The 24,349-nt window shown below is 42.3% G+C and overlaps 1 protein-coding gene across 1 annotated transcript; it reads right to left on the bottom strand.

The window, feature by feature from the left end:
- Positions 1-3,696: 3,696 nt before the first annotated feature.
- On the bottom strand, positions 3,697-20,418 carry KLHL24 (kelch like family member 24). Its single transcript, XM_088538089.1, has 7 exons — positions 20,392-20,418; positions 13,672-14,652; positions 8,523-8,707; positions 7,198-7,316; positions 5,840-6,028; positions 5,196-5,384; positions 3,697-4,003 (listed from the first exon to the last, which is right to left on the bottom strand). The coding sequence occupies exons 2-7, from the start codon at positions 14,589-14,591 to the stop codon at positions 3,803-3,805; spliced, it is 1,803 nt and encodes a 600-aa protein (XP_088394215.1). The 5' UTR covers positions 14,592-14,652; positions 20,392-20,418; the 3' UTR covers positions 3,697-3,802.
- Positions 20,419-24,349: the final 3,931 nt, after the last annotated feature.

Here is a 24,349-nt window from a genome sequence, read left to right as displayed (position 1 = left end):
GCACACCAGCCTGCCCGAGCAGGAGGGACACCCGCAATCCCAAGAAACAGGACTGTCCTTGCAACTCAAATAAGCACAAAAACAGGAGAAACTGAGTAATCATCTGAGATAAAGGGGCAGACTCAGCTTTCTGAGGAATAGCTGAGGAACCAGCAAGCCTGGGTTACTGAAGCTTCCTAGAGCCAGGGATCTGGAAGGGACACACACCTCACCGTGCTGCAGCATGAACTGTCTGAATGCACAAAGGGAAGAGGCTCCATGAATTTCGTCTCTTTAGGCACTAACAGGAAGGAAACTCAGAGGTAAAGCCAACTATTACCAAGTAGTATTACATGTTTGACAGCTGAGAAATAAAGCGATACATAGTATATCTAAAAGCAAAGGGCCACAGGGTGCACTATAGTGCCATGCTCAACTTTCTAGACAGCAGCTTCAGCTGCAAAGCAGCACATTTCAGTTAATATCATATTGCAAAAGAAGGAAAAATTTCATTAAATTTCAACAGAGAGGATATGAAAAGGGAGAAAGAAAACATTTACTTTCACTTCTTTTAAGTATTTTAATAGTAAAGATAATTGTTTAGTGAAGTACTGGAGAAGTGGCTGGAGTTGGTTTTCTGGAGTTGGTTTTTTTTTTTTTTTTCCTCCATAGAGACTTGACACCTTTTTCCATGCATTGTTAGACTGAAGGTACATCTCTGAGTAGATGGTCACTACATTGGAGCTGTCAAACCTGTTACTCTTCACAGCAGAATTTTTCTGATTATAGTGGAAGATACTCAAAATGTTCTGTCCCAGAATAAGAGCAAAGAAGGGAAAACAAAACCAACCCACCCCGAAGTTGATGTCCAAGCACATGAATAGCAATTAGGAAAATCCATAGGACAGTGCAAGTTTTCATCTTTGAATCCATCTATACTTAAGTGAAATGCATCGGAGAATAGGTGACTTAGGAAGTTGCATTCCTAAATAATATATCCTTCTAGGAAAATGGTATGTTTTCATTAAATCAGATTTGAATCGTTCTCTTCTAACACATCTAAAAATATTGTTTTAACAGAGCAGATCGTAAGTGCAAATCATTTACAGAGCCAAAAAAAAACAAAACAAAACAAAAAACACACACACAAAAACCTGACTGCTCTTTTAACAGAATCGTTGCAAGAATAACTGCCATTTCAGCAATACTCCACACACTTAACTGGTCAGCATCGAGTACAGGCTCCGAAGAACTGCAAGCTGGAATTTTCTTCTACATCTACATTTTTGCATTTACTGGTTCATTTAACAACTACTTTCAAAAATAACACATAACAGTAACAGAGTACATAAATGGTTAGGATGACTAAACTCTAAACTGAATCTTCACGATCATAAAAAGTAGTATCTTGTTATTTACACAGTATTGCAGTTTTATATAAACATGGAATAAATGATACCTAAACATACATGACATTATTCTACACTTACATGATGAAGAATGTTTAAGAACAGTTTAGCAGGATGATCAATGTTACAATCTTACTACAAATAGGAAGAAAATAACAAGGGAAAATTTTCCAAATGATATCTCTAATGAAGTGCTCCTATCATTTTTACATTTTCATTTACAAGGATGGGACAAGTTATACACAGTGTTAGTATTTATCAGTTCCTGGGCAATTACCATTGCTATCAATGGACCTTATTCACAAGTACTGAAATTACCTTTTCAAAGCAACTTGGTGAGTAGAGACACAAGAAACTTGGAAAAGGCTTAATTCATCTGATTCACTGTCTTGTATTACTGAATGGCTTTCTATTTAGGGCAATATGAATGCACATGCTCAGGGACTGATTTGCTAATTATACCACTGATATGCAGAGATTTGTACATTACCAATATTCTTAACATATACAACCAGTGTTTGGTATTTAGCCAGAAACTGAAACTTGTGTATTTTCCTGAGGTTACAAGTTAATGCATCACAAAGTGCAGCTCCAGTGCTCTTTAAAAAGACATGAGTGTATATTACTGGAAGTGATGATTCTGAATTTGGTATGGCTTCACTGAAGGTAAGAATTTCCACCTCAAAAAGTACTCTGGGAAAAACAGATGGTTCTAAGAGTCCTGTGGAAAAAATGATGTTCCAAAGATGCTGTGGTGCCCGTTCTCATCCTCCTGAGTAAGCAGAGGCCAGAGCCTGGCAGCAGCAGGGCTGCCTCTGCAGGGATTTTAGGGCTTTTTCCTGCCCTGGCACTGACCAACTTGCCTTCTGGCTACTGTCCTCAGATTCCCTTGAAAAGGAGTTTCTCATGTTTCTAGTGATTAGCAAGAACTTGGTACACAGACGACCCTATTTGTTTTCCAACCCTCAAGTGCTATTTCAGTTTTCATTAAATTGTGCCTCAGCTGTACAACTGTCTACTGAGAAGATGACCTTGTACAGAAATCAAGGAGAACTTAAAAGAAGCATCTTCACCAGAGGAAAAAAAAATAAAGGAAATAAAAAATAGGCCCAAATGCAGAAGCCTCGTACAGTTCAAAATTCACAAAACCCTGGGCTTCAAAATTAGCCAGAAGATGCTACATAGCAGTTACCAGGTCCACAGGCATTCCTCGGTTATATGAAGGACTTCAGGAGCCTCTTCGCCTACGGCCGAGTAAGCTATAACGCAGGACAGCTGAACTGCTGAAGGTGACTCTTTGAAGAGAGGCCAAGAAATACTCAAGGGACACTCTGGACCTTTGCAGATGAGTTGTTGAAAGAATAATTTGTAAGCTGCAGGGTGCAATCTGAGCCCCTACCTCCAGCACATGATTTATAGTGTGATTCAGAGAAGCACAAGAACACACACACAGTTAGCTGGCCTTAGTTCCTTGTCGAGTTTAGAGACATTCCGTGATGAGCAAAGAGGGAAGCCAGGAACCTTCAGACTTCAGCTGTATTGTTCAAGATTGTAAGCACAGGGATTCAAAACCTGCTTAACAGGTGTGTGCCTGCACCCCCGTGTTCACTAGTTTTCCATGTCGTGTAGCCTTGTACTTCTGCTAAGCATTTAGCAACACTATGAATAAGGCCCACAGTGTTACAGCGTACAGTCCTCACTGCAGTATGTTGCAGTAGCACAGGGAACAACCAAGATGTCACTATTCTCCTTCCAAGGAAATCCAAGGAAAGCATTCCTCAGAGATTCTTATATTTTTCCTATGTAGCTGAATTGTTTGTTTGTTTTAAAATCACAAAACATGCATGATCTGAAATGAAATCTACTTGGTTACGCCAAGTAATCTGCTCGTAAGAATGCTGCAGAAATGAATTATTATTATATAAGCTTTTTTTTTTTAATCCTAGGTAATAATTATCCTAGATAATTCTTTGAAATTTACTTGCCAATGCATCTTTTCAGTTAGCAGAACCTGAAACAACTTGTAGCCATTGCTTCTTAGGATACAGGCACAAACACCCGTGAAGGCACTTCCCCCACAAAACTTCCAAGCTTTTAATTGCTAATCACACAGAGGTCAAAACTTCCTGAACCCCAGTGCAAACTACTAATACTGCAGTCATCAGAGCACACGGCATATACAGCTAAACTAGGGCTAGCAGAGAGATTTGTAGACTTGTCTTTCTTCTTTTTGTTTAATTGTTTTTTGGTTGGTTGCTTGCTTGCTTTGAAGGCACAGGATACAGTTTTCAGTTGACAGTTAAGCTAGGGAAAGGACATTTTCCAATTTCAGGAATCTTTAAAAACCTGTCCCGCAGCAGACCACTGGATTCATTCATGCCATCTCCTTTTTGTTGTTGTTTTGTTTGTTTGCTTTACAGTTTAAAGCCTTTTTCATTATATCTATGAATTGTCACACAGCCGTGGTACGATACTGGCCTGGGCATGGCTGCCACTCCTGTGATAATGCCTGTCGCAGGGTCATAACAAAGGATAGTGTCTGTGGCTTCCCCATTTTCTCGTCTTCCACCAAGGATATATATTTTTCCATTACACACAGACATGCCACAATTCTCCTGTTTCAAAATATACAAAGGAATACATGGTTATTTAAAAAGCAAACCTTCCAGTTCCTGAACACCTACCACTGTGCAGAAGGACAGCACTGTGACTCTTGTTTGTAACCGGACTGGGTTACACTTTTCACTTCCAGAAGGAGCAATGCAGAAAACAGAACAGCTGGGAAAGCAGCAGCACCACTCAGCGAGGGCCATTTCAGGACTAAGTCTTCAGGGCAGATAGCTCCGACAGGGAATAGAGTGCAGTACTTAAAGATTAACACTGAGACATCTGAGATAAGGAAAGGAGCAGAGGGAGAACAAGGGCTTTCAAAAGGGAGACACAGCAGATGATATTAAAGCTAAAGTGCTTCTCTGTGTTCCCACTTTTTGAAGAGCAGCAACAGATAGCAGGGAGAAGCAGGGGGGAAGGAAAGTTTGTGCCTAAGGAAAGAGTATATAAGAAAAGGCAATACTATGTCTTGCAGGAAAGGAAGCTAGTCCTCAAAAGCTGACACAGAAAAATAATCAAATGGAAGTCACAAAAATCAGGGAGATGAAGAGGGGGAAAGACAAAAAAAGAAAGAAAGAAAAAAAAAGAACAAACCTCTGTCAAGATAGGTACACTAGGGTGTGTAATTGGCAGAGGCCTTAAAACACAGGAGAAATTAGCTGCTATGTATGTAAACTGTACTACAGTAGGAGCATGTATTTAAATTTTGCTCAGGGAGCTCTTTTTCTAAAGTGATACTGTTTGCACCACTTAAAGTCAGATTCCTTTTTATTTTATTTTATTTTTTACAGTGGGGGGGGACTGTGCAGTGCAGAAACACTTTTATTTTTTCTTGTGTTGAAAGAATTTAATCAACTATAAGGCAATTACTGCCTTGAGCCCAAATTAAAAGATCTAACAGAACTTGACATTAATGGATAATATTTTGGGTATCTACCAAACTGTTACACTGTTACCCAATAGTAAGTACTCTCAAATCAAAAGACTGAGCTGGCAAATGCAGTGGCATTCAAGGGAAAAGCTACTGGTTTCGAAACTTCCTTTTCTGCGAGACTGAATTATATAGATGAAAATACGTAAAGCAAGAATGCAAAGAGAGATGGAATTTTAACAATGATTTTAAACAATTCTCACTCATTTCATACTAAGATATCCATGTAAAAAAATACCTGTTAGAAGTATACATGCCTTTATTACCTGTCTGCTGAACGTATTCTGCACGTGCATCCAGTAGTCCTCAACTGGATCGTAGCAGTATATTGCTTTAGTAAGCCCCCCAGCAACATAGATCAGATTGTTTAATGACACAGCCGTAATGCATCTTTTTGCAATTGGGATAGTCGCACGGAGTAGCCAAGAATTAGTATCAGGATCGTAAGACTGAACCTGAAAACAAATACATGTACTTGAGATTAAAAGCCTAATTAAAAATTACTCTCTAGCATACCCTCACACATTATAGAATTACAGTCAAAGAAGGAGTACCTTGTAGGCAATACCTCACCAGTAAAATGAACTTAATATAAATATAGGCTCGTGCATCAATGATGCTTTTATACACTCCCTGTCCCAACTCAGCATTGTTTTTCTAACCATTAGGTTCCAGTATTTAGATAGTTTATTTAATGTGTCAAGTCTGTGAAAATAACCAGGACAGAGACCAAACAAAGTAACAGAAAAAACAGTGTATCAATGAATTAACATTTTCTATGTTGTATGTTTTATAATCCAACAACCCAAAACTCCAGTCAGCAAGCCCAGTGAAACGGGTCTCTGCACAGTGTGTTTTTAAGCCAGCATGACCCATGCGTAGAAAACAGAGGCAAACGCAGTTAACTGACCTTGTCTGAACACGTGTTGTCATCAGGACCACCCCCGATCACAAACAGTTTGCCGACGCAGCTGGTGACTGCTGGGGAGCTCACAGCTTCTTTAAGGGGAGCCACTTCTGTCCATCGATTGGAAAAGGAATCGTAACACTCGACACTGCTGAGTCGGCTTTGACCATCGTATCCTCCAACAACATAAACCTAGCAAAGTGGTGAAAACTATCACTGTTCCACCTTTAGAGTAGCATAACATGTCTATAAAAAAATAAAGCTGCGTGAATCCCAATTGCCAGGTTTTCCTCCACAATTTCAATACAGAAGAGTAAAAAAACAATGACCTAAAAAGTAATAGATAAAAATTCTCAGAAGAGTTTCCATTCAGTCATATGTGGAATGAAAACTGTAAACAGACATCTGGAGGATGGTATTATAATCCAGAAATAGAAATGCCATATTTGAATGGGGTGTGTGCACTGGTGACTGCAAATTATATTCAGCAACAGCAGAACTGAATCAGATTTACCTTTGCTTTTCAGGGTTTTACTTCTTTCCCACTTGCTTACAAGAATGACACTTCTTCCTCCGCCTCTGTCTGTAAGCCTTCCTTGCCTCTTTTCCCGTTGCTTCTCTCGAACTCGAGCAGCACAGCACATTACCATTTCTGCATCTACCTTCGTGCCCCTCTTTGCTCCACCCATAGCTCTCATCTCGAAGAAGTTTTTCACTCCAGGAATCCCATCACACATCTTCACTAAATCTCATTAATGGAATCTCTGTGGGCTGTCAATCCCAACTATCGGTTTTATGTTAAATGATAAATACATAGGTCTTCAAAATGTAATAAAACTCCCACATTTTCATTACAGTGATGTATTTGGCTGATATTTTCAATATAAAACACCAAGTAAAAGAGCACAGAAATGCCACTCAGCAGTAGCAGTTTCCTGTTAGCAAATGCATAAATAAAGACAGTGACTGGTAAGTAAAATTAGCTGAAAGTAGTCTTGCATTATGTGGACAAATACTTTTGAAAACACTTTGAAGCACAGCTGAATTCTGATGCATTTTGCTTTCAAAACAAACAAAAACAACAAAAAAAGCTTCAAGTCTGACACTTCAACAGAAAAAAAAATCACAAAATATAATAAATAACCAAAGGAAAAAATGATTTTCATGTCTATGAATAGTGTCTGACCACCTAAGAACATTAACTATTTGTTTTCAATATTATTTAAGATTTAAAATATTTTTAAAGATCTAAATTTGATAGGGAAGCCAAAGTAACACTAATTACTTGCATCTGTTTCCTACATGATTTGCTTATTTGGGGACCACACGATTAAAATAAGTTATAAATATGCTTCTCTTACTTTACCAAGAAGAACAGCCATTTTGTGACGCCATCTGCCTTTATTTAAGGAGGCCACTCTGATCCAAATGTTAAGCTGAGAGTTATAAATCCACACATCTCGGCTATTGATTCTTCCACCTTTAAAAAAAGGATATGCCAATTTATCTTAGAATAAATGAATTATTTATCAAGAAAGCCTGACAATTAACACACCATTTTACAGAGGACAATGAAAACGTTATGTCATTTTTATGTGGCAAAAGATCTATCTTTATGTTAGGCTTAAGAAGCCATTTTCAGTGAATTGTGAGAGACAAATCCACAGAGTTAAGTTATTTTACTCCCACCACTCTTTCATGGTAACATGCTGATAATGCATTAAATTATTTCTTGAGCCTGGATTGTATTTCAAACGTTTTTGCTCATGCTCTTCAGATTCCTTTGAGTGTTAAGACCTGGATGAGACACCTGAACGGAAGTCTGAACCATCTGTACCTCACGAGGCACATCCCTAACACGAGCTGTTGTCCCCTGGTTGGTTGGGCATACATTACTGCTGAACTCTTACTGCTGAAATGATCAAAAGGCAGAACAAGCTGCAGAAGATACGTCAGTTCACCCACAGAAATTACACTGCTCGGTCCACCAGTTTTTGGCACTGAACGACACAGTTTACCCTTCCAACGCACTGAATGAGAGGTGGTGAAGAACTGACAACTGTTGCTTATTCACTGGAAAAAGCTGGTGTAAAGGGATCCCCAACTCAGGTGGCAAAAGCCTAGAGGGGTTTGTTTGCATCTGGAATTTCTATGCTGAAAAAAAGCTTTAACTGTTTTCCCTTTGGAATCCAGGCAGCCATACAATAGAAACAAGGCAGCAGCAACATACCAGCACTGCACTGCTCCTAGGCAACTGCTGTTTGCACCAGCACATGCCACCTTTTGTAACAGAGAAAATGCTGCTGGCAAAATATTGCCTGGGATTTTTTTTTTTTTTTGCTTGTCATTTTTCCAACTATCACTTTTCCAAAGTTGCTGCAAATGGGCCATCAAGGCTTTTTAAAGTAGCTTACTTGAGCGGCCTGCAGGAACATATCCTCACCTCCCTAAACACAATTCACACTGGCCTCAGGTGTAAAGAAAATAAATAAATAAAATAAATAAAGGTTGATTTAAAGCAAAAATCCCAGAAAACACTTGTGGCTCTAAAAAGATTGGCCCAGGGTTTGTGTTCAGCATTTACATCAGCAAATGACTTTCAGCAGAGCTTCTGGAAGTTCAAAGTGCCAAGATCTGTCATATCTCTTTAAAAAGCCAAGAAAACGAGTCTTATGTAGTTATTCACCTGAAACAAGGATATCATTCCGCAGGGCGCACACTGCATACTCAGACTTGGTAAACTCTGGAAGTTTGGCCAGCGACTTCCACTCTCCTGTTACAGGATCGTAGCACTCCGTATACGGCAAATTAAACCCTCCAACTCGCTCGCATCCTCCGACAACAACTATCACCTCAGAATAACCGGTTGATCTGAAAAAGCAAAACCAGGTAACTAAGGTTGATTAATACACGGAGGGAAACCAAATAGCATTGCTTTCAAACATATACAAGGTCAGAAAATTTACTAACGTAACATTAACTTCTATGGTGGGGGGAAAAATAAATCACTTGAAACGCTTCTGGTTTTTCAGCGTTGCCAGGTGCCCCACTATATAGCAGGTTACCACAGCAGTTGGTTTTCCAGGTAGTGGTGGAGTCAGAATGCAGAACATTCTCTGTAAAAGAGCCAAGCATTTAAAAATACAGGAAGCTCTCACTCTTTAGTAATGTTTCTTTTCCTTTAGCTGGGAAAATAGAGATGTCAGAAAAAGTTGAAGCAAGACCTGAAACAATTAGATGTGCAAATCTGGTACAGAACTTCAATAATCAACCAATCCTTCAGACAGAAATCATTTTGTTTTCCTAATCAGTTTTGGAAAATTTACTATAGCACTGTCATTGTGTAAGTATTTCAAAAGCCTAAAATACCTTCAACGCAGTGTAGGTGATTTCCTGAGAAAAGCTGAAGGCACAGACTCACCAAAGGAAAATAGAGAAAACAAATCTCAGAACTCATAAATAAACAATGGATGAAAAACGTGAAAAAGTAGCATAGTGATAGAAGGAAGCATTGAGGAATGCTGGAATAAAAATTCAAACCTGAAGGAAAACCTAAACTCGGATGTGAAATATTAAGTAGTCAGTATACCGAATCAAGCCTTGAAACCCTGTTCAGTATTCTGATTCACCTTCTACTTGACTTTGCGAGAAAATGTGATACTTCTGCATTCCACATACTGTGTTTATGTAAGAGCAGTAAATTACACTATATTCTTTTCAACATGAGAAGGTAGAGAATCAAACCACCACCTTCAATATATAAATCAAATCATGTCTGAATCCTATTCCTTCACTCAAATTTATACTTTTTTATATATAAGCAATGATCAAAATCTTTTCTTTTCACAACTTTTGTAAATTAAATGAATTTACAAATAACTTGTATGACTATTTCAAGAATTGCTGTCTATTAATTAACTATAAGTTCATGCAACACTGACTTTATTTTTCAAAATCCTTTTTATAATGTCGCACTTCAACTTTTATCTCCATGTGAACGGAGATTTCTCTTATCACTGCTGATTTCTATAGTCCTCTCAAGAATTTGCATCGCCTTGTGACAGGGCATAAAATAAAAGTTGTGTGATCTGCCCCCAGACTTCCTAACATATTAAAGATATATTAACAAATGTTCGTGACATTTTACCCATTTTGAAGCATCAAGAAAAAAAAAAAACCTAAATAGCTATTCTATCTCCCTGTCACCACGTGCTGTAAATCAATTAAATCTTCCTGTTCCAAATACTTAGGTCAGTAATCACAGAATCACAGAATGCTTAAGGTTGGAAGGGACCTCTAGAGATCATCTAGTCCAACCCCCCTGCACATGCAGGGTCACCTAGAGCACGTGGCACAGGACTGTGTCCAAGCGGGTGATAAATGATAATGCACTATAAAATAATATCATGAAGGTATATGAGGAAGCATATTTACATACCTCAACTAGTCAGAAGAAATACGTGAACCACTCGGGTGCTGGTTTCCATGCATGTTGTGATACCATGTAATCTGCTTTTTTGAGGAACAACTTGGGAAAGAGTCTTGTAAAGGGAGGAACCTGCTGCACCTGCAAAGCGCTCCTCAAAAACGGGTTTCCTTAACACCAAGATACTCAGTTCCCAACCTCCCTTACAGGCGATCCAAATTACACCAACTGACCACACACACAAAAGAGATTTGTCTATCGATTACTTTTGAGATTAGAACTAAGGCCTCCACCTACTGAAAAGCCTCTGTACAGGATTTTTAATCTTTTATAAACAAATAAACCACAGGCTTTGGTTGGAAAGAGCTCTTTCATGAATTGCTATGAGAAGTTTTGCTCTTCAAAAGAGGTAATAATTTTTGTGCAGTATTTTAAAAATCATAGATGGGCAAATATTTTAATATCTAGATATCTATATGCTTGCTGAAGAACTACTTTCCCTCCTGCATTTTCTTCAAAGGCTTGTCTTGTAGAGAATTTGAGGTTAGTCCTGAAAGTTTTCTTTGCAAATGATAGCAGAAACACCAGTTAAAAAACTAGAAATGCAAAGGGCACACAAAAAATTTATAGGCAACTGCTAAGTTCAGGAAACAAACAAACAAACCAAAAACAAAACAAACAAGCAAAAACCTCAGGATAGATGCGAATGAAAATTAGAAGAAGCAGGAAGAGAGAGCACACAGTGCTCTCACCACCCACTCCGCAAGCAGACACAGCGACTGCAACCAGCACAGTGTCAGCTGGACAGGACTCCCTTCCATCGTTCAAAGAGATCCCACTCAAAAAGATTTTAACCTCAGGAGACAAACCATGAGGATTTGAGAATTTAGGTAAATCGCTGCTTTCCTCCGTTAATTCCCTTATGTGGAGCAAGCGAGATAACAGACAGAAATGTAAAGTGAAATTTAACAAGTTATCTCCTTGGGGGAGAAAAATAAGGAACCACATAAAAGCTTTTTTAAGGGCAGTTAGAAAGGATGTGCTCACACATATAAACACAGTAGCTTCTAGCCAATTAAAGAGGGCTTTAGCATGTTTTGATCACACATCCTTAACGGAAATGCATGATGGAGGAACTCACAGCAATGTGAAAATCTGAAGATATTCAAAGCAAAGATGTAGGTACCTGCCCTGTTTTGCACATGGAGATTTGTTATTGCCTACTGCTTGATTTTGGCGTGGAGATTTGCTGTGCAGCACGACCAGTAAAGGCTAGGAGAGCCTTAACAAACCCGTGAGAGATGACCTCTACATACTACTGCGTTAAGGGCACAAGTGAAAACACCTTTCAAAGGCCTTCTGCATTTGTCTGTAGGCATCCCCACATAAGAAGCAATCAGGCAACAGTTACCCCCACATTAAAATATAAATAAATGCTTCGAACCTGCTTTTTCCATAGATACATATGTATCAACACAAGGGAAGGGATCACAGTTCATTTGCCAAAGTTTCACTTTAAAAAAAATAAAGGAAAAAAGTGGAAATTCCTCATCCTGCAGCTTTCCTTTCCTTTGAAGAGCATTACATACAGAGATAGGGGAAAAAAAAAAAAGTGGGAAAAGAAAAGGCAAGAAATGAACATAGCTCACACGTCCTCTCCTCCCAACCCCCTCAAGAAATGACCAGAAAAGGGGTGATGAAAACATGGGGGAATTTGCTAACTGTTTAAAAACACAATCTCTTTTTACTACCAGCAACAGAAACAAATAGGCAATAAACAACGGAGAACTGTTCCGTGAGTGCAATATAGAAAAGGGGAAAAAATGCCTGCTGGGAGGCCAGCCAGTTCTCCTCTCTATAAATTACTTCTCTTGCTGTTGCCTACTCAAATTCACAGTGTAGTTTAAGTTCAGCAGTAAAAGTCAACAAAAAAACCCCAAAAACTCAAACAGAAAAAAAAAAAAAGCCAAGTTATTTTATTTATAAAGTAGTTCTTGGCTGAAGTGCTCCTGAGAGGCTATGGAGTTTCTCATGTGTATATGTGTGTGTGTGTATATATATATATGCATGTATGTATATCACACACTTTGACGGATCTGTTCGGTGTAAGCCTATTTGCTTTATCAAATCAAGCAATAAAATTAACCACCCTGAAATAGCACAGACACCTGCTTCCCTTCACACACACTCACAAGCTGACCGTGACTTTGGCCTGAATCCTCAGACCACCACGGCCCCCCTCAAGCCCAAGCTGGGTGGATAGGTCCAAAAACCCATCTCCAAATCGCAGGACCAAGCATTTCTGAAGATCCCTGCGTGACAGCAGGACCTGGAGAAGTGGCGGCTGGGTGGCAGGGAGTTAACATTCCTCCTCTCACATGCCAGACAGCAAGATTAAAGACTGGAAAGCCAGAGAGGGAGCAGATGCTTCCAAGTGTTTCTTCCCCTAGGAGAAAGCTTGGGACACACACCAAAAATGAATGTTCCTGCAGCAGGACTTTACGGCAACCAGATATGACTAAGAATAACAAAGGGAATAACTTGTAACCTGCTCTGTAACAGTCAGAGCTTGTCATTGCATCACTTTAACATAGCACATGATTTTAAAGCTGCAGTTAAAAACAGGCTGAGTCAATTAACAAACTATCATGTGGAAGAAAGGCTTTTATTGGGGGAAAATGTTTCAGAAAGAGAATTACCATAACCAGCACTGCCCATAAATGGACTTTTCCTTGTTTCCTCTGGCAACTTCCAGGCACTGTTCCTATTTGCATAAAGCATTATTAAGAAGCAGTAACTGTGGGTTATTACAATGTCAAGAACTGTTCCATAATTCCTTTAAAATGTAAGGTTTAGTTAGTTTAAGAATATATAATTTTGAAGTTAGTATAATACAATTCTACACAGCAGATCCATAAAGCAGTTTGTAATGTAATGAGTGAATGCCCTGAATGAAAAACATCATCCATATTCCTCACAAGGCTTTGTACACTTAAATAATTTTGTTATGAAAAAAGAAAAGAGGTGGTAAAATGGTATGGGTTACTTGTGCCATAATAAATTGCTTTTAAAATGCTGTAATCGGATAAAATAACTTAAGATTCATGCAGTAAGTATTAACATTTAGAAAATATTTTACTTGCAAGGTAAAATAATTTCTATTACCTTAGCAGACTCATACTTTGTATAAGAAACAGATCTGTGCAAAAATCTGACTTATTTACATTTTCTAGATGCCCATGGGTTTGAGCTGATGTGGGGAAGAGTACAGAAATATAACTGAACTGCTCCATAATGTAATATAAAATCATTTTCAAAAGTTATCTTTCATGGCCCACGTATATCAAAAATTTATATATCAGATCATGTCCTCCTACCACAGAAAGAGGGGGAAAAAACGGTTCCTCACCTGCGTGGCCTCGTTCTGGGAGACATCATCTCATTTCCCAGGATATGGTACCGCCGGGCTTCGTGCAGCAGCTGGTAGCACTCCGGGGAGTTCTGAATGAGCTGGTCCACTTCCACCGTCTGCACGAAGTAGTTGGGGTGCAGCAAGGGGAGCCTGACGTGCGTCAGAAGTTCGTGCAACACTGGTCTTCTCAGCTCAACCGCCCGGTACACCCAGCGCATGACAGCTTCAAACACCATCTCTTCCTTACTGATCACCAGCTCATCGCTGCAAATGTAATCAATAAGCTCATCCTTCCCCAGCTCAAGGAATTCTTCATGCTGGGACACATCCTCAAACGTCTGCAGCGCAAAATTCCTGCACTTGGTGAATAGCGTCTTGAGCGAGTGCGTGTCTGCAAAACGCTGGATTCCGAGGCAGTTGCATGGATCCAGCTGTTCTTCCAGGAATTTGGCACAGGCATCACGCAAAACGCTGATCTGAAAGAGACTTGATGTCTCAAAGAGATACTGTACGTTCTCGGTGGTGATTTTCACCTTCCCAGTGTACACGTACTGCAAAAAGCAGTCCATAGCTTCAGCAAAGATCCCGTTGATCTCCACCAGCATCTCCCGGCTCTCTCTGTGGTCATTGCAGAACATGGCTCTGAAATAGCTGCTGCAGGCAGAGAGCACTGCTCGGTGGCAGGGGAACTCTCTTCCTTCCACGCAGATAATGACATCTGTGAACAGGCGGCTGTCTCGAAACTCGTTGAAGATCTGCAGAATGCTTTCGGCATGGGACGAGCCCGAGGAGAAGTCAAAAAACTCATGGCCTGATAACGACTTTGGGTCCATTTCAAAAACTTTCCGCTTGGTTGCAGGGGAATCTCGTATCCCGCTCTCCTCTCTATTCAGGCGGCGTCCCAAGATTAGTACCATTGTTACCTCAGTTGGCTATAGAGTCATTGAGAAAAGTTTGCCGAGTGCCTCCTTCACAGCGCTACGGGCAGAAAAATTAGAACACTTGAGTATTGAGGCCAGGCTGCCCTTCATGCCACAACGAGAATTAGACAGGACACTTGCCTGGGCACTCTGGACATCAAGAAGCCTCTTGACCTTTTTTTACCATTACTGGGCAATGGTAACTCACCCTGTGCGGGGCAGCAGGGCTCCACAGCTTGCATTAAAGATGTAACACACTGGGGATGGGTAAACTAGACTCCAACACCAGCCAGTCACCTGGCTGATGGCAGCTAAGGGCTTCCCCAGATAAAAACCCGGACCTTGAACTTATCTTATTTTGCTGTGCTCGCTTCAGCTGCGGCATGAAAGCACTACTATAACAGCAACAAATAAACGGGGAAGAAAAAAGAGACTGAATCTTTCAGAACAGGAATATCGATGAGGTAAAAGAGAAATCACTCCTATTTCATTATAAAGTCCATCACAATAAGGTTTGCTAATACTAGAATTTAAATAACATTTAACTATCTCAGTGAGAAACCTTGACCACAAAAAAAAAAAAAAAGAGTCATTTTATCCTGTTCATTCTGATCACCTGAAACCCAGTATACTGATAATCTAAAACTTAACTGAAAATGAATGCAGGTTGCTAATACACAAAAACATTTGGAATGGGTATGTTTAAATGTTTAAATCAGATGTTAAGAGCAGGATGAAGAAGCTACAAGAGTAACATGAGAACAGGCTGAAGAAAGGTTACACTTGTCTTTGTTAGTACACCTGCAAGTAAGGACCACAGACAACTTATTGAAGGGAAGAATATTTTCTGTTTTCCAGAGTACCACCAGCAAAAAAAAAAAAAAAAAAAAAAAAAAAAAAAAGACCTAGCAAGTTTCTTGCCTGAAGGCTTTTGAATTTCAAATGGTGTGCCAACCTTCCCTCCTCCAACACATACATACATATCACAGTATTAACGTTGCAAAAAATCAAGTTAAATGTTAGCTAATGCCAAAATTAAAGTTTGTGTGCAGCTGATTTTGCATATATTGCCTATTACAGCTAATATGATCATCCCTCTTAGCAGCGCACATTTTGCCATTCCTTAACTTTAAAATAACCTGCATGAACGTCCACCAAAATACGCCAAGGCAACACTTCCATAAACAAAAGGCCGAACCAAAGATCTACATGTAACACAAACACAGCTCTGAATGCAAGGGCTTTTTTTTTTTTTTTTTTTTTTTTGGCTTGCATATCCCAGAGGATGTGGAATTGTGGAAATTATTTTTTTTAAGCTTCCCAGAGATTACATTCATTTTCTCTCACTTTCTGCACAGACAGCAAGGGTTCGTCTCAAGTAGCAGTTTCATTTCCTGCCACACTAACATCTTTAGAGCTGCTACTACCCAGCTGAAGGCTGGCTACATCATCGTTTAATATAGAACACAATAAACCAGGCTTTTTTTAAACAGCTCTTTTACAGAGCTCCTTTAAAAGGCACCATCTTAAAGAGTGAGAAGAGAATGTACCTCACATTTCCAATCACTGGGGAAAAAATGTTCTAAAACTATCATCTTCTGTACAATTTAGATAAACCTGTAGGCACATATTTACGAAGTATTTTTATAGTGGGGCTCACTGAGCCTGCGAAATATTTCATTTTATTTTGAATTTAAATAGCATCAGCTGTCATTTTGTTGCCTGAAAAACATTAATGCAATGAATTAGCTGACTGCTTCAGGGCAATATTATTAGGAAACAGGGTAGCATTAGGTAGTCTACTCTATAGCTGCTATTCCACCCACGGTACTTTTAGCCGGGTTATCCTGCAATAACCTTAGCCCGATAATAACGCCATCCACCAAACCTAGGATCGCCCGTTCTCTTGCTAACAGCTTCATCCTTATACTGAACTTTGTCTGCAATATTTCCATGCTACCCAGCGGAAGAAAGCAGGCAGAAATGAAGCTTCCATCAGCAATAGCAAAAGGCAACGTAACTATGAAAAATAAACACTAAAGATTTGATGGTGGTATCACAGATTCAAATCAGGATAACTATTACAGTTAGCGGAGCTTTTCAGGCTATCTCTACTTGGGAAATCAGAAACAGGACCCTGGCATTCAGCATGACAGGGCTGCCCCTCTCCCTTTTGGCTATATAAAAAAACCTCAAAGATTCAATCTTTCTCATTATGTGACATCGTGCAGCTCTGAAAGATCTTACATAAGGCAATCTTTAATAAATGGAAATGAGGCCTTCAGGTTACAATTGCTCACACCAAAGGAAGTGAGGTGATGTGAAATCTTTGTGCTTGTGATGTGAAATAACACAAAAAACAGTGGTCAGGGAATAACTTATTTCGTTTTTGAAATGTTCCAGGGGTTTAAAGAAATGATAAAGTTCCACAGAGCAGAAGCTAGTCAAGGGAATAAATGACTGACAAGAAAGAGGGTAAAAAGGAAAAAGAATAACATTCCGCTGCAGAAAATACAGCTTGAAGACACTATGCTTCTATTTCCAGCCACTGAAATTAAGAACTGGTCTGTCCCTAACTCCAATACAGGAAGGAATAAATTACTTCTGCTTATGCAAAGCGATTTTACAGGACAATCAGCACAGTTCAGACACACACGCTGCCTTCTCACAAGCCTTGCTCTGTCTGTTCACGGTGCTGCCCTCCGGCCGAGGTCACAGCACAGAAGAGCAGGAGGGGACACGGCCCCCGCTTTTGGCCGCTCCAGTGTACGGAGCTGGGCGATGTGTACAAGGCAACACAGCCCTCTGCACTGCCAGCGCTAACGAAGCTATGGGGACAGGGCTACAGGCTGCATTACAAAACACCAACTTTTCGACAGTTCAACGTACGGATCTTTTCTGTAAGCGTAAATGAAGAGTAAGTGAGACAGGACATGCAACATATCACCTATCTGCTCACTCGGCAAAACACAGGCAAATCACACTTTCAATCAGCAAGTTTGTAAAACGCTTTAGCAATGCAGAGATCCTGCACGAACATTATCTGCACACAAACATCCCTAAGCTAAGCTCCGTGGTGGACCAGGTTCTTGTGTTTCTTTACAGTCCACACTGTCTACAGGCTTGTCTGCACAAGAGATTGCACAGAAGTAATGGAGAGCCCTAACCCAGGGGCTCTGCAGACACATAGGGAGCCTGAGCCCACGCGCCGGGAGGACAGGGACCGCAGGCAGGCGCCAGGGGCTGCCGAGGACATCCCTCGGCACCGAGCGCAGACATGTCGTGCTTACTGCTACCTGCTGCAGCAACTCTAACAGCCAAGGTGATGCAAAAATAAATAAAAAAAAACAGACGAGGTTTTCACTTGAAGCCTAATGGCTACAATTAACCAGGCCTGAGTTGCAGTTAACTTCCTTGTGATTTCAGGAAACGTGACCAGCAAACCTGACTTATCTTGGATATTTGCTTTCCACAGAAGTCCGCCAATATACTCTCAGGTTGTTACCTATTCCAAGGCATTAGCTAAAAACCACAGCACATGTTCTTGATTATTTCTTTCAGAACAAGACAGAAGGGGAAAAAAATCGTGAGCTTTAGCCTCCATCAAAAAAAAAAGTTTTTTTCCTTTCTATTCCTCTGTGATACAAAAAAAAAGACCACAAAGTTGTTCATTCTAAAATATTTCTTCTAATCCTTCCTCTTTTAAATAGAAATTAAGTTTTGCATTCCTCTAGGTGACTAAAATCTTTACTTAAAGTCTTTAAGATGACTAAGAACTGGCAAACAACAAAATTAACAAGTTCATTGACATGGTAAGGAATTAGCCACACTGCAAATATTTTAATGTAGAATACCATTTTGGATTAAAAAAAAAAAGAAGAGGTATTTGTTTATGTCAAGATTCTGCAATGATTAAGCTAAGGACACACAAAACCAGCCTCTCTCAGTGCCATGAAAAATCCCACAGCAAAAACAGGAACTAGACTTGGACATGAAATTCATTAAGTCCAAAAGGCAGGGAGTGAAAACAAATATCTACAGAATGTGCAAGGATTTTTACACAACATTTTGTGAATGGAAGAGTCATCTAAAAGGGCACAGATCCACCAAAAAGAGTCACGGCGCATTTGCATTAATGTAAGAGGAAAAGATTTAAGTATCTCACCAAAAGAACATCACTAATCATTACAGATGCCCTGTATACATGCTTCGATGACTTCCAAGTTCTTCAACCAACTGCTTACAAATTTGAAACAAACAAAACCCCACATTAGCCAACAAATGTAACAGCATTCAGGACACATTCCTGATACTATAGCCAAATATATAGCCAAATAGGATTATTTTTACATAAAGGAATGGGAGTTTAGGAAAGGTAATGAAGTTTGGTTTAGGTTAATACCTAAACGTGCATGTCCAAAAGTGTCTTTGTTAAAAGGACTCCTATATAAACAAGCAAACACAAAACCTACAGAACAAACACGAACCAAAGCCAGGAAGTTTAAAGCTGATAAACGTCCTTTACTTGCACTATTGACTTTCCTGTTTACACTGACGCGAGCCAGAAACAGATGAAATTTGAGTCTTTTGTCTCACTGCGTCACAGCCCTAATGCATTTAAATATAGATTTTGCATACGTCGTGTTTCCTGAAGTTGGCATGCAACTTCGCCAGGTATTGTCGGAGGGTTCCTATTTATACCTCGTGCCCCAGGGACTAACTGCAACCCGAGTGGTTTTTATCCTCAAACATTCCAGAGCTGTTGCTACCCCTCTGTGCTATATAAAGCAATGAGGTGTCGTTTAGAGGAGGAAAGAAAAAAAAAAAAAAAAAAAAAGAGATGAGGAGGGGGGATGCAAAGCTGAGGGTGCAGCCCTGGTGTGTGGAGCTGCTCGCAGGGTCAGGGCAAGTTCGGCCCCCAGAAACGAGATTCGGGGCCACGCGGCGGAGCTCCCGGGCGGCAGCGGCGCCTCCGCGGTTTGTTTACTCCCGCACTACTACAAAATGGCAGCTGCCGCCCCGCTTTCAGAGCTTATCTCGAGCGCTTTATCTGCCATAAACACCAAGGAAGAGGCAAAAACCACCTCACGTTCCCCAGGCGCTTGCAAACCCCGCCGCGCCGAGCCCGGCCCGGCCGCGCTCTGGAAGCGCCGACACTGCGAGTCATTAAGGACAGGAGGATTTTTCAGCCCGGGCACAGACTTTTAAGCGGCGCTAAAAGCCAAGGGCGCAGAGGCTGCTTCCCGGGGCACAGCCACATCCCGCAGCGGCCGCTCCCGGTCCCGCTATGCTGCGCATCCTCCCCCCTCCCCAAAAAGCCAACGGTGGCCAACGGCCACCGGGGGACGGCGACAGCCCCGACCCCAGCCAAGGACTCGCGCATGCGCGCCGACGCGCGCGCCCTCCAGCTCACCTTCACCCCGCACCGCCCCAGCGACACGCTCCCCCCCCCCCGCGCCGCACCCAATCGGCGCGCGCCGCTCGCCGCTGGGCCCGCCCCCCGCCCAATCCCCGCCCGCGGGGAGCTCCGCTCTTCCCCCCCCGCCGCGGGGCCGCGCGGGGAGAGGAGGGGGCTGCGGGGCCGCGGGCCGGTTACGAAACCGCCGCGGGCTGCGGGGCGCCGCGCGCGGGGCCAACGGCCGTAGCGGCCGCAACGGCCCCACGCGGGGGCTGTCAGCGCCGCGGCAGCCGTTCCGCCCGAAGTGGGGGGATTTGAGGTGCCCGCGCCCCGCAGCTAACGGTGCCGGCCGCTCCCGTCTCCTCCCCGCAGCGGCGCCGCGCGCCGGGCCGCACTCACGGGTGGCAGCGAGGGCAGCGCCCGCCGGATCGCGCCGCGCCGGGTGCCGTCCCGCGGCCGCGCTGCCAGCGCTGCTCAAAACAAAGGGGCCGGCGGGGCATGTGACCCGCCGCGGCCAAAACACGCGGCGTCACGGCCGCGCGCGGCCCTGGGAGCTGTAGTCCGGCCACGTCACGGCCCCGCCCCGGGGGACGGGGCCCCGCCGCCGCCGCCGCCGCCACCACCGCGGCGCCGTTTTACGAGGAGGCCCAGCCTGTCGTGAAGTCCCCAAGCCGCCTCGTAGCCACGCTGTTTGGGCGCAGGCCTATGCTCCACACGGCCGGGAGCACCAGCAAAATTGCCCAGCCACGGTGGAGAGCAGCAGGGCTGGGGCAGGGAAAGGCGTCCTGAATTAAGGTCATTACTCGAGGCCGCCTTGTGCGATCCTGCGGGGCTGACAGGAGAGCCGGACTTGGCCTTCCTCCAAGGCCCGAGTGCAGCAGCAGGAGCCTCCAGGCTGGGCAGCACCACTCGGAGCAGCAGAAGGAGCCGTGCACAGTGACAAAAGACAGGACGACATCTCCCTCATCCTTCACTGCTATCGGAAAAAGGAGGAACTTGGTTCTTCTCTTAGCAGACAGCTACATCTCTCTCCTAAATGCCAGATATCAGTCCTGGGTGTAATAGAGCTTTTCCTTTCAGCAGGTGCCACTGTTCCGTCACTAAACTGTAAGCAGCATCATATGAGACTAGTGCTCAGGTCTCCAGGGCTCATCGTTCTGCAACAAGCCAGGCCCAGGTTTTTCACGGGCTAGATAAGCTCCACTTTTGCCCAAGGTTAAGGCAAATTGCAGCTTTGCAAAACGGAGTTAGGATTACTAAATAAAAGGAATAAAAGGCAGCGTTTCTAAAAATAGACTGAAAATGTCAATCTTGGTTGCCCATGTAAATTGTTTTCATTAAGATCTTAAACATCTGTAACCTTAAACCTATTTTGTGACGAGGTAAAACTCAAAACTGCTTAAATACAATTGAAAGTTGCAATTGTATTGCAAGCGAGACTGCTCTGTCACTGCTGCATTTTCTGCCTGGAAAAGCAAGAAGGACCCCAAACAACATAAGCAGCAAACGGAACTTCAACTCCCAGCTTACTTCATATAATACAATTGCATTGCAATAACTAATTTCATCAGCTGAAGATAAAAATGGTTTGCTTAAAAGGTTTATTTTATCTAGTATAACCTCTTGTCTGCCCCAGTCCTTTGGTTTTTAACTCTCAGGGTTGATATGGCCTGTGTAGTTCACTTCAGAAAATGTAAGAGAAAATAAAAAGCAGCAAGAAGGAAAAAAATAAAAAGAGGGTCAAGATACCTTTAAATTGTCTTGAAGGAGCTATCTTAAGGCAATACATTTACTTAAAACAGCACGTGGCAGAAATACCTTGTGTGAAGAGGGTAAATAGGACATTTAAAAAGAAAATATTAATTAAAAATACTCATGGAGCAATCCATTGCTTCATAATACGCACACGTATGCACGCAGTCACATCCAGACACTGCAGTTCTGAAAGCAAACGTCACAGAGGATGTCTGAAATTACGGATCCTAAGCTTGCTATTACGTCCTATTGTCTTCATTCCTGTGCTAGCAGGGGGATTTGCTTGTTGTTTCTCAAGGTGTGCTGAGCATTTCTCTCCAAATAAGCAGTTGCATGTTTCCCAAGAAGCTGAAGCCAATTATTAGTGATTACTCATTTCTATAAAGCTTTGTTAGTATTTTTAACAATGTAAACTATCCATAAAGCATTTTGGTCACTATTTTCTGAAGAGGTCACTGATTTTAAAGGTTTTGAAGGCATCTTCGGCTAGACATTGGAAAGCTTAAAGAGTAACACTGGAGGCCTACTTGACAGTTTTTGCTGACATCTGCTGATGTTAGTGTTTTTCAGGGGTGCTGAATTTGAACACCACTGGCATCCAGCACTTTTCAGACAGAGCTCAACAACCCAGCTCAGCGGCACCTCCTCAGTGGGTCAGTGGCATGTCCTCCAAAGAAAGACCTAACCGTTTTGAGAGGTTATGTGCCAGGATGAGTCCTGAGAATTTTACTCTGCTTGGGGGAGATCTTAACCATATCAGTTTCTAGAATTGAGCAAAATCAGGTGGTTTCCAGTAATAGTCACTGCAAACGAAACAAAATAAACCAAAGGAAACCCATGATATCTTTTAATGGTTACTTACTGCTAATGGATACCCATTCTAAACATTGTGGGGAAGAGTTTGGAGCTGCACAGTGGAGTGACAAGTGTAGGATGCAGAACAAGAACACGGAAGGAGGTGAAAGCCTAAGAGTCCAGTGACCCCTGATCACACAGAACCTTGTAAGTGAGCATCAAAAAAGCTGACTGTAACATCAGGATTGTTATCACAGGATAAGAGAGAAAAGGGAGACTTTTGAGTTGAAGACGCAGGACAAGTGCAGGCTAATAACTGGCAATAAATGAGTAACAGCAGGAGCATTTTGAAGAGCTGTGCAATACATGAAAAACATGAAGCAAATGCTTTTTAGCATGAGGGGAGAGAACAGATTTTTCACATCAGCACAAGTTTTAGTGGGCAGAAAGCTTCGAAAAGAAATAGGTGCTTGGAAGTGACAGCATCAGTACAGTAGGTACTGGTGCAGGTAGGCACAAAATGTAAAGGTAATGAATAAGGCATTCAGCAAAGCTACAACTGGTAGTCAGTGCTGAGCAAAAGGAAGGGTGACAGTATCAATTCATAAGGAGGAGAACAAGAGTCAGTTCAGTAACTGTGGAGGGATTTAAATTTTCAGTGTGCTGGCAAAAGCCCCAAATAAGGTGTTTTAGGTGAAAACGAAGAGGCATATGGAAACAGTATTAAAGGAGGAAGAGGTTGGATTTAGATCAGGATGAAAGTACCAGGAAATCTCTTCATGTGATAAAAGACCTCTCAGAAAAGCACAGGGAGCATAACAGAACTTGCTAAAATCCTCTATGACTTTGAACAGACTTCCATCGTCACCTCGCAGAGAGCCAGGTGACACGGGGGGTGACACTGACTTGTATTCGGCTGTTGTGCATAGCCCGTGGCTAAAAGCATCCAAGCTGGAAGGAATCTCTTCCCAGGCCACTCATTTGCAGGCTCTCCTCCTCCCACCACCTGTTAAAAATGGCAGCTGCCCCAGGAAAGGGCAACCGTAGCTCAGATCGTTGCCCCTGCATGTGAACAGCTGAAGGCCCTGGCAAGCCTGTGCTCCATCTCTGCAGACACCACTTACTCATCTTTTACATTTTCACTGCCTTCAAGTGCCTACTGCAGATCCTCCTCTCCTCTGGCCCTGCACGTTCTCAGCCTTCGTTCTGGCCCGTGACACTTCGCTGCATCTGTCTGCAGCAAGGAGGAGGCAGGACAAGGGCAGGCCCTGTCCCAAGGGATGAAACAGCCCGTCCTCAGCAGGCAGGCGCCGTGCTCGGCCTTGCACACTTCATCTCCACAGCCAGGGCCTGTCCTGCGTGCCCGCCCCACCTCCCAGCTTCCATTTATCCAAGAAGACCATGGCAGTGGAATTCTAAAGCTGACAAGAATCACTGCTGCCAGAGACATTGGCCTTTTTTTTTTTTTACAGCCCCTACAGCATAAAGACACCATGAAAACACTGTCTAATCAGAATCTGCTGCTGTTTGTCTGGCTCTTTTCTGCAGGGAGAAATAAGAATCAAAGGCATAAAAGTTGTTTCAGCTCGTTAGCCACACCGGAGGAGACTTGAAGAGAATTGTTCTTGCAGAACAACAAATGACAGATAAAATCACTAAGCTAGCAAAAGAGTGAGATAGATAACCTGCAAAAACAGTTCCCTGAGCTGATACAGTGTTATCAGCATGTTCCCACACGGCCCCATAGCCACAAGCCCAACCGCAGCCCCTCCACGCTCACATTACGGGCGACCATGCATTTTCAGAA

Source organism: Tinamus guttatus, unplaced genomic scaffold (assembly GCF_059628265.1).
Source record: "Tinamus guttatus ecotype Peru unplaced genomic scaffold, ASM5962826v1 Tinamus_guttatus_pri_ptg000927l, whole genome shotgun sequence".
NCBI classification, from domain to species: domain Eukaryota; kingdom Metazoa; phylum Chordata; class Aves; order Tinamiformes; family Tinamidae; genus Tinamus; species Tinamus guttatus.
This window is presented reverse-complemented; position numbering and strand designations above follow the sequence as displayed.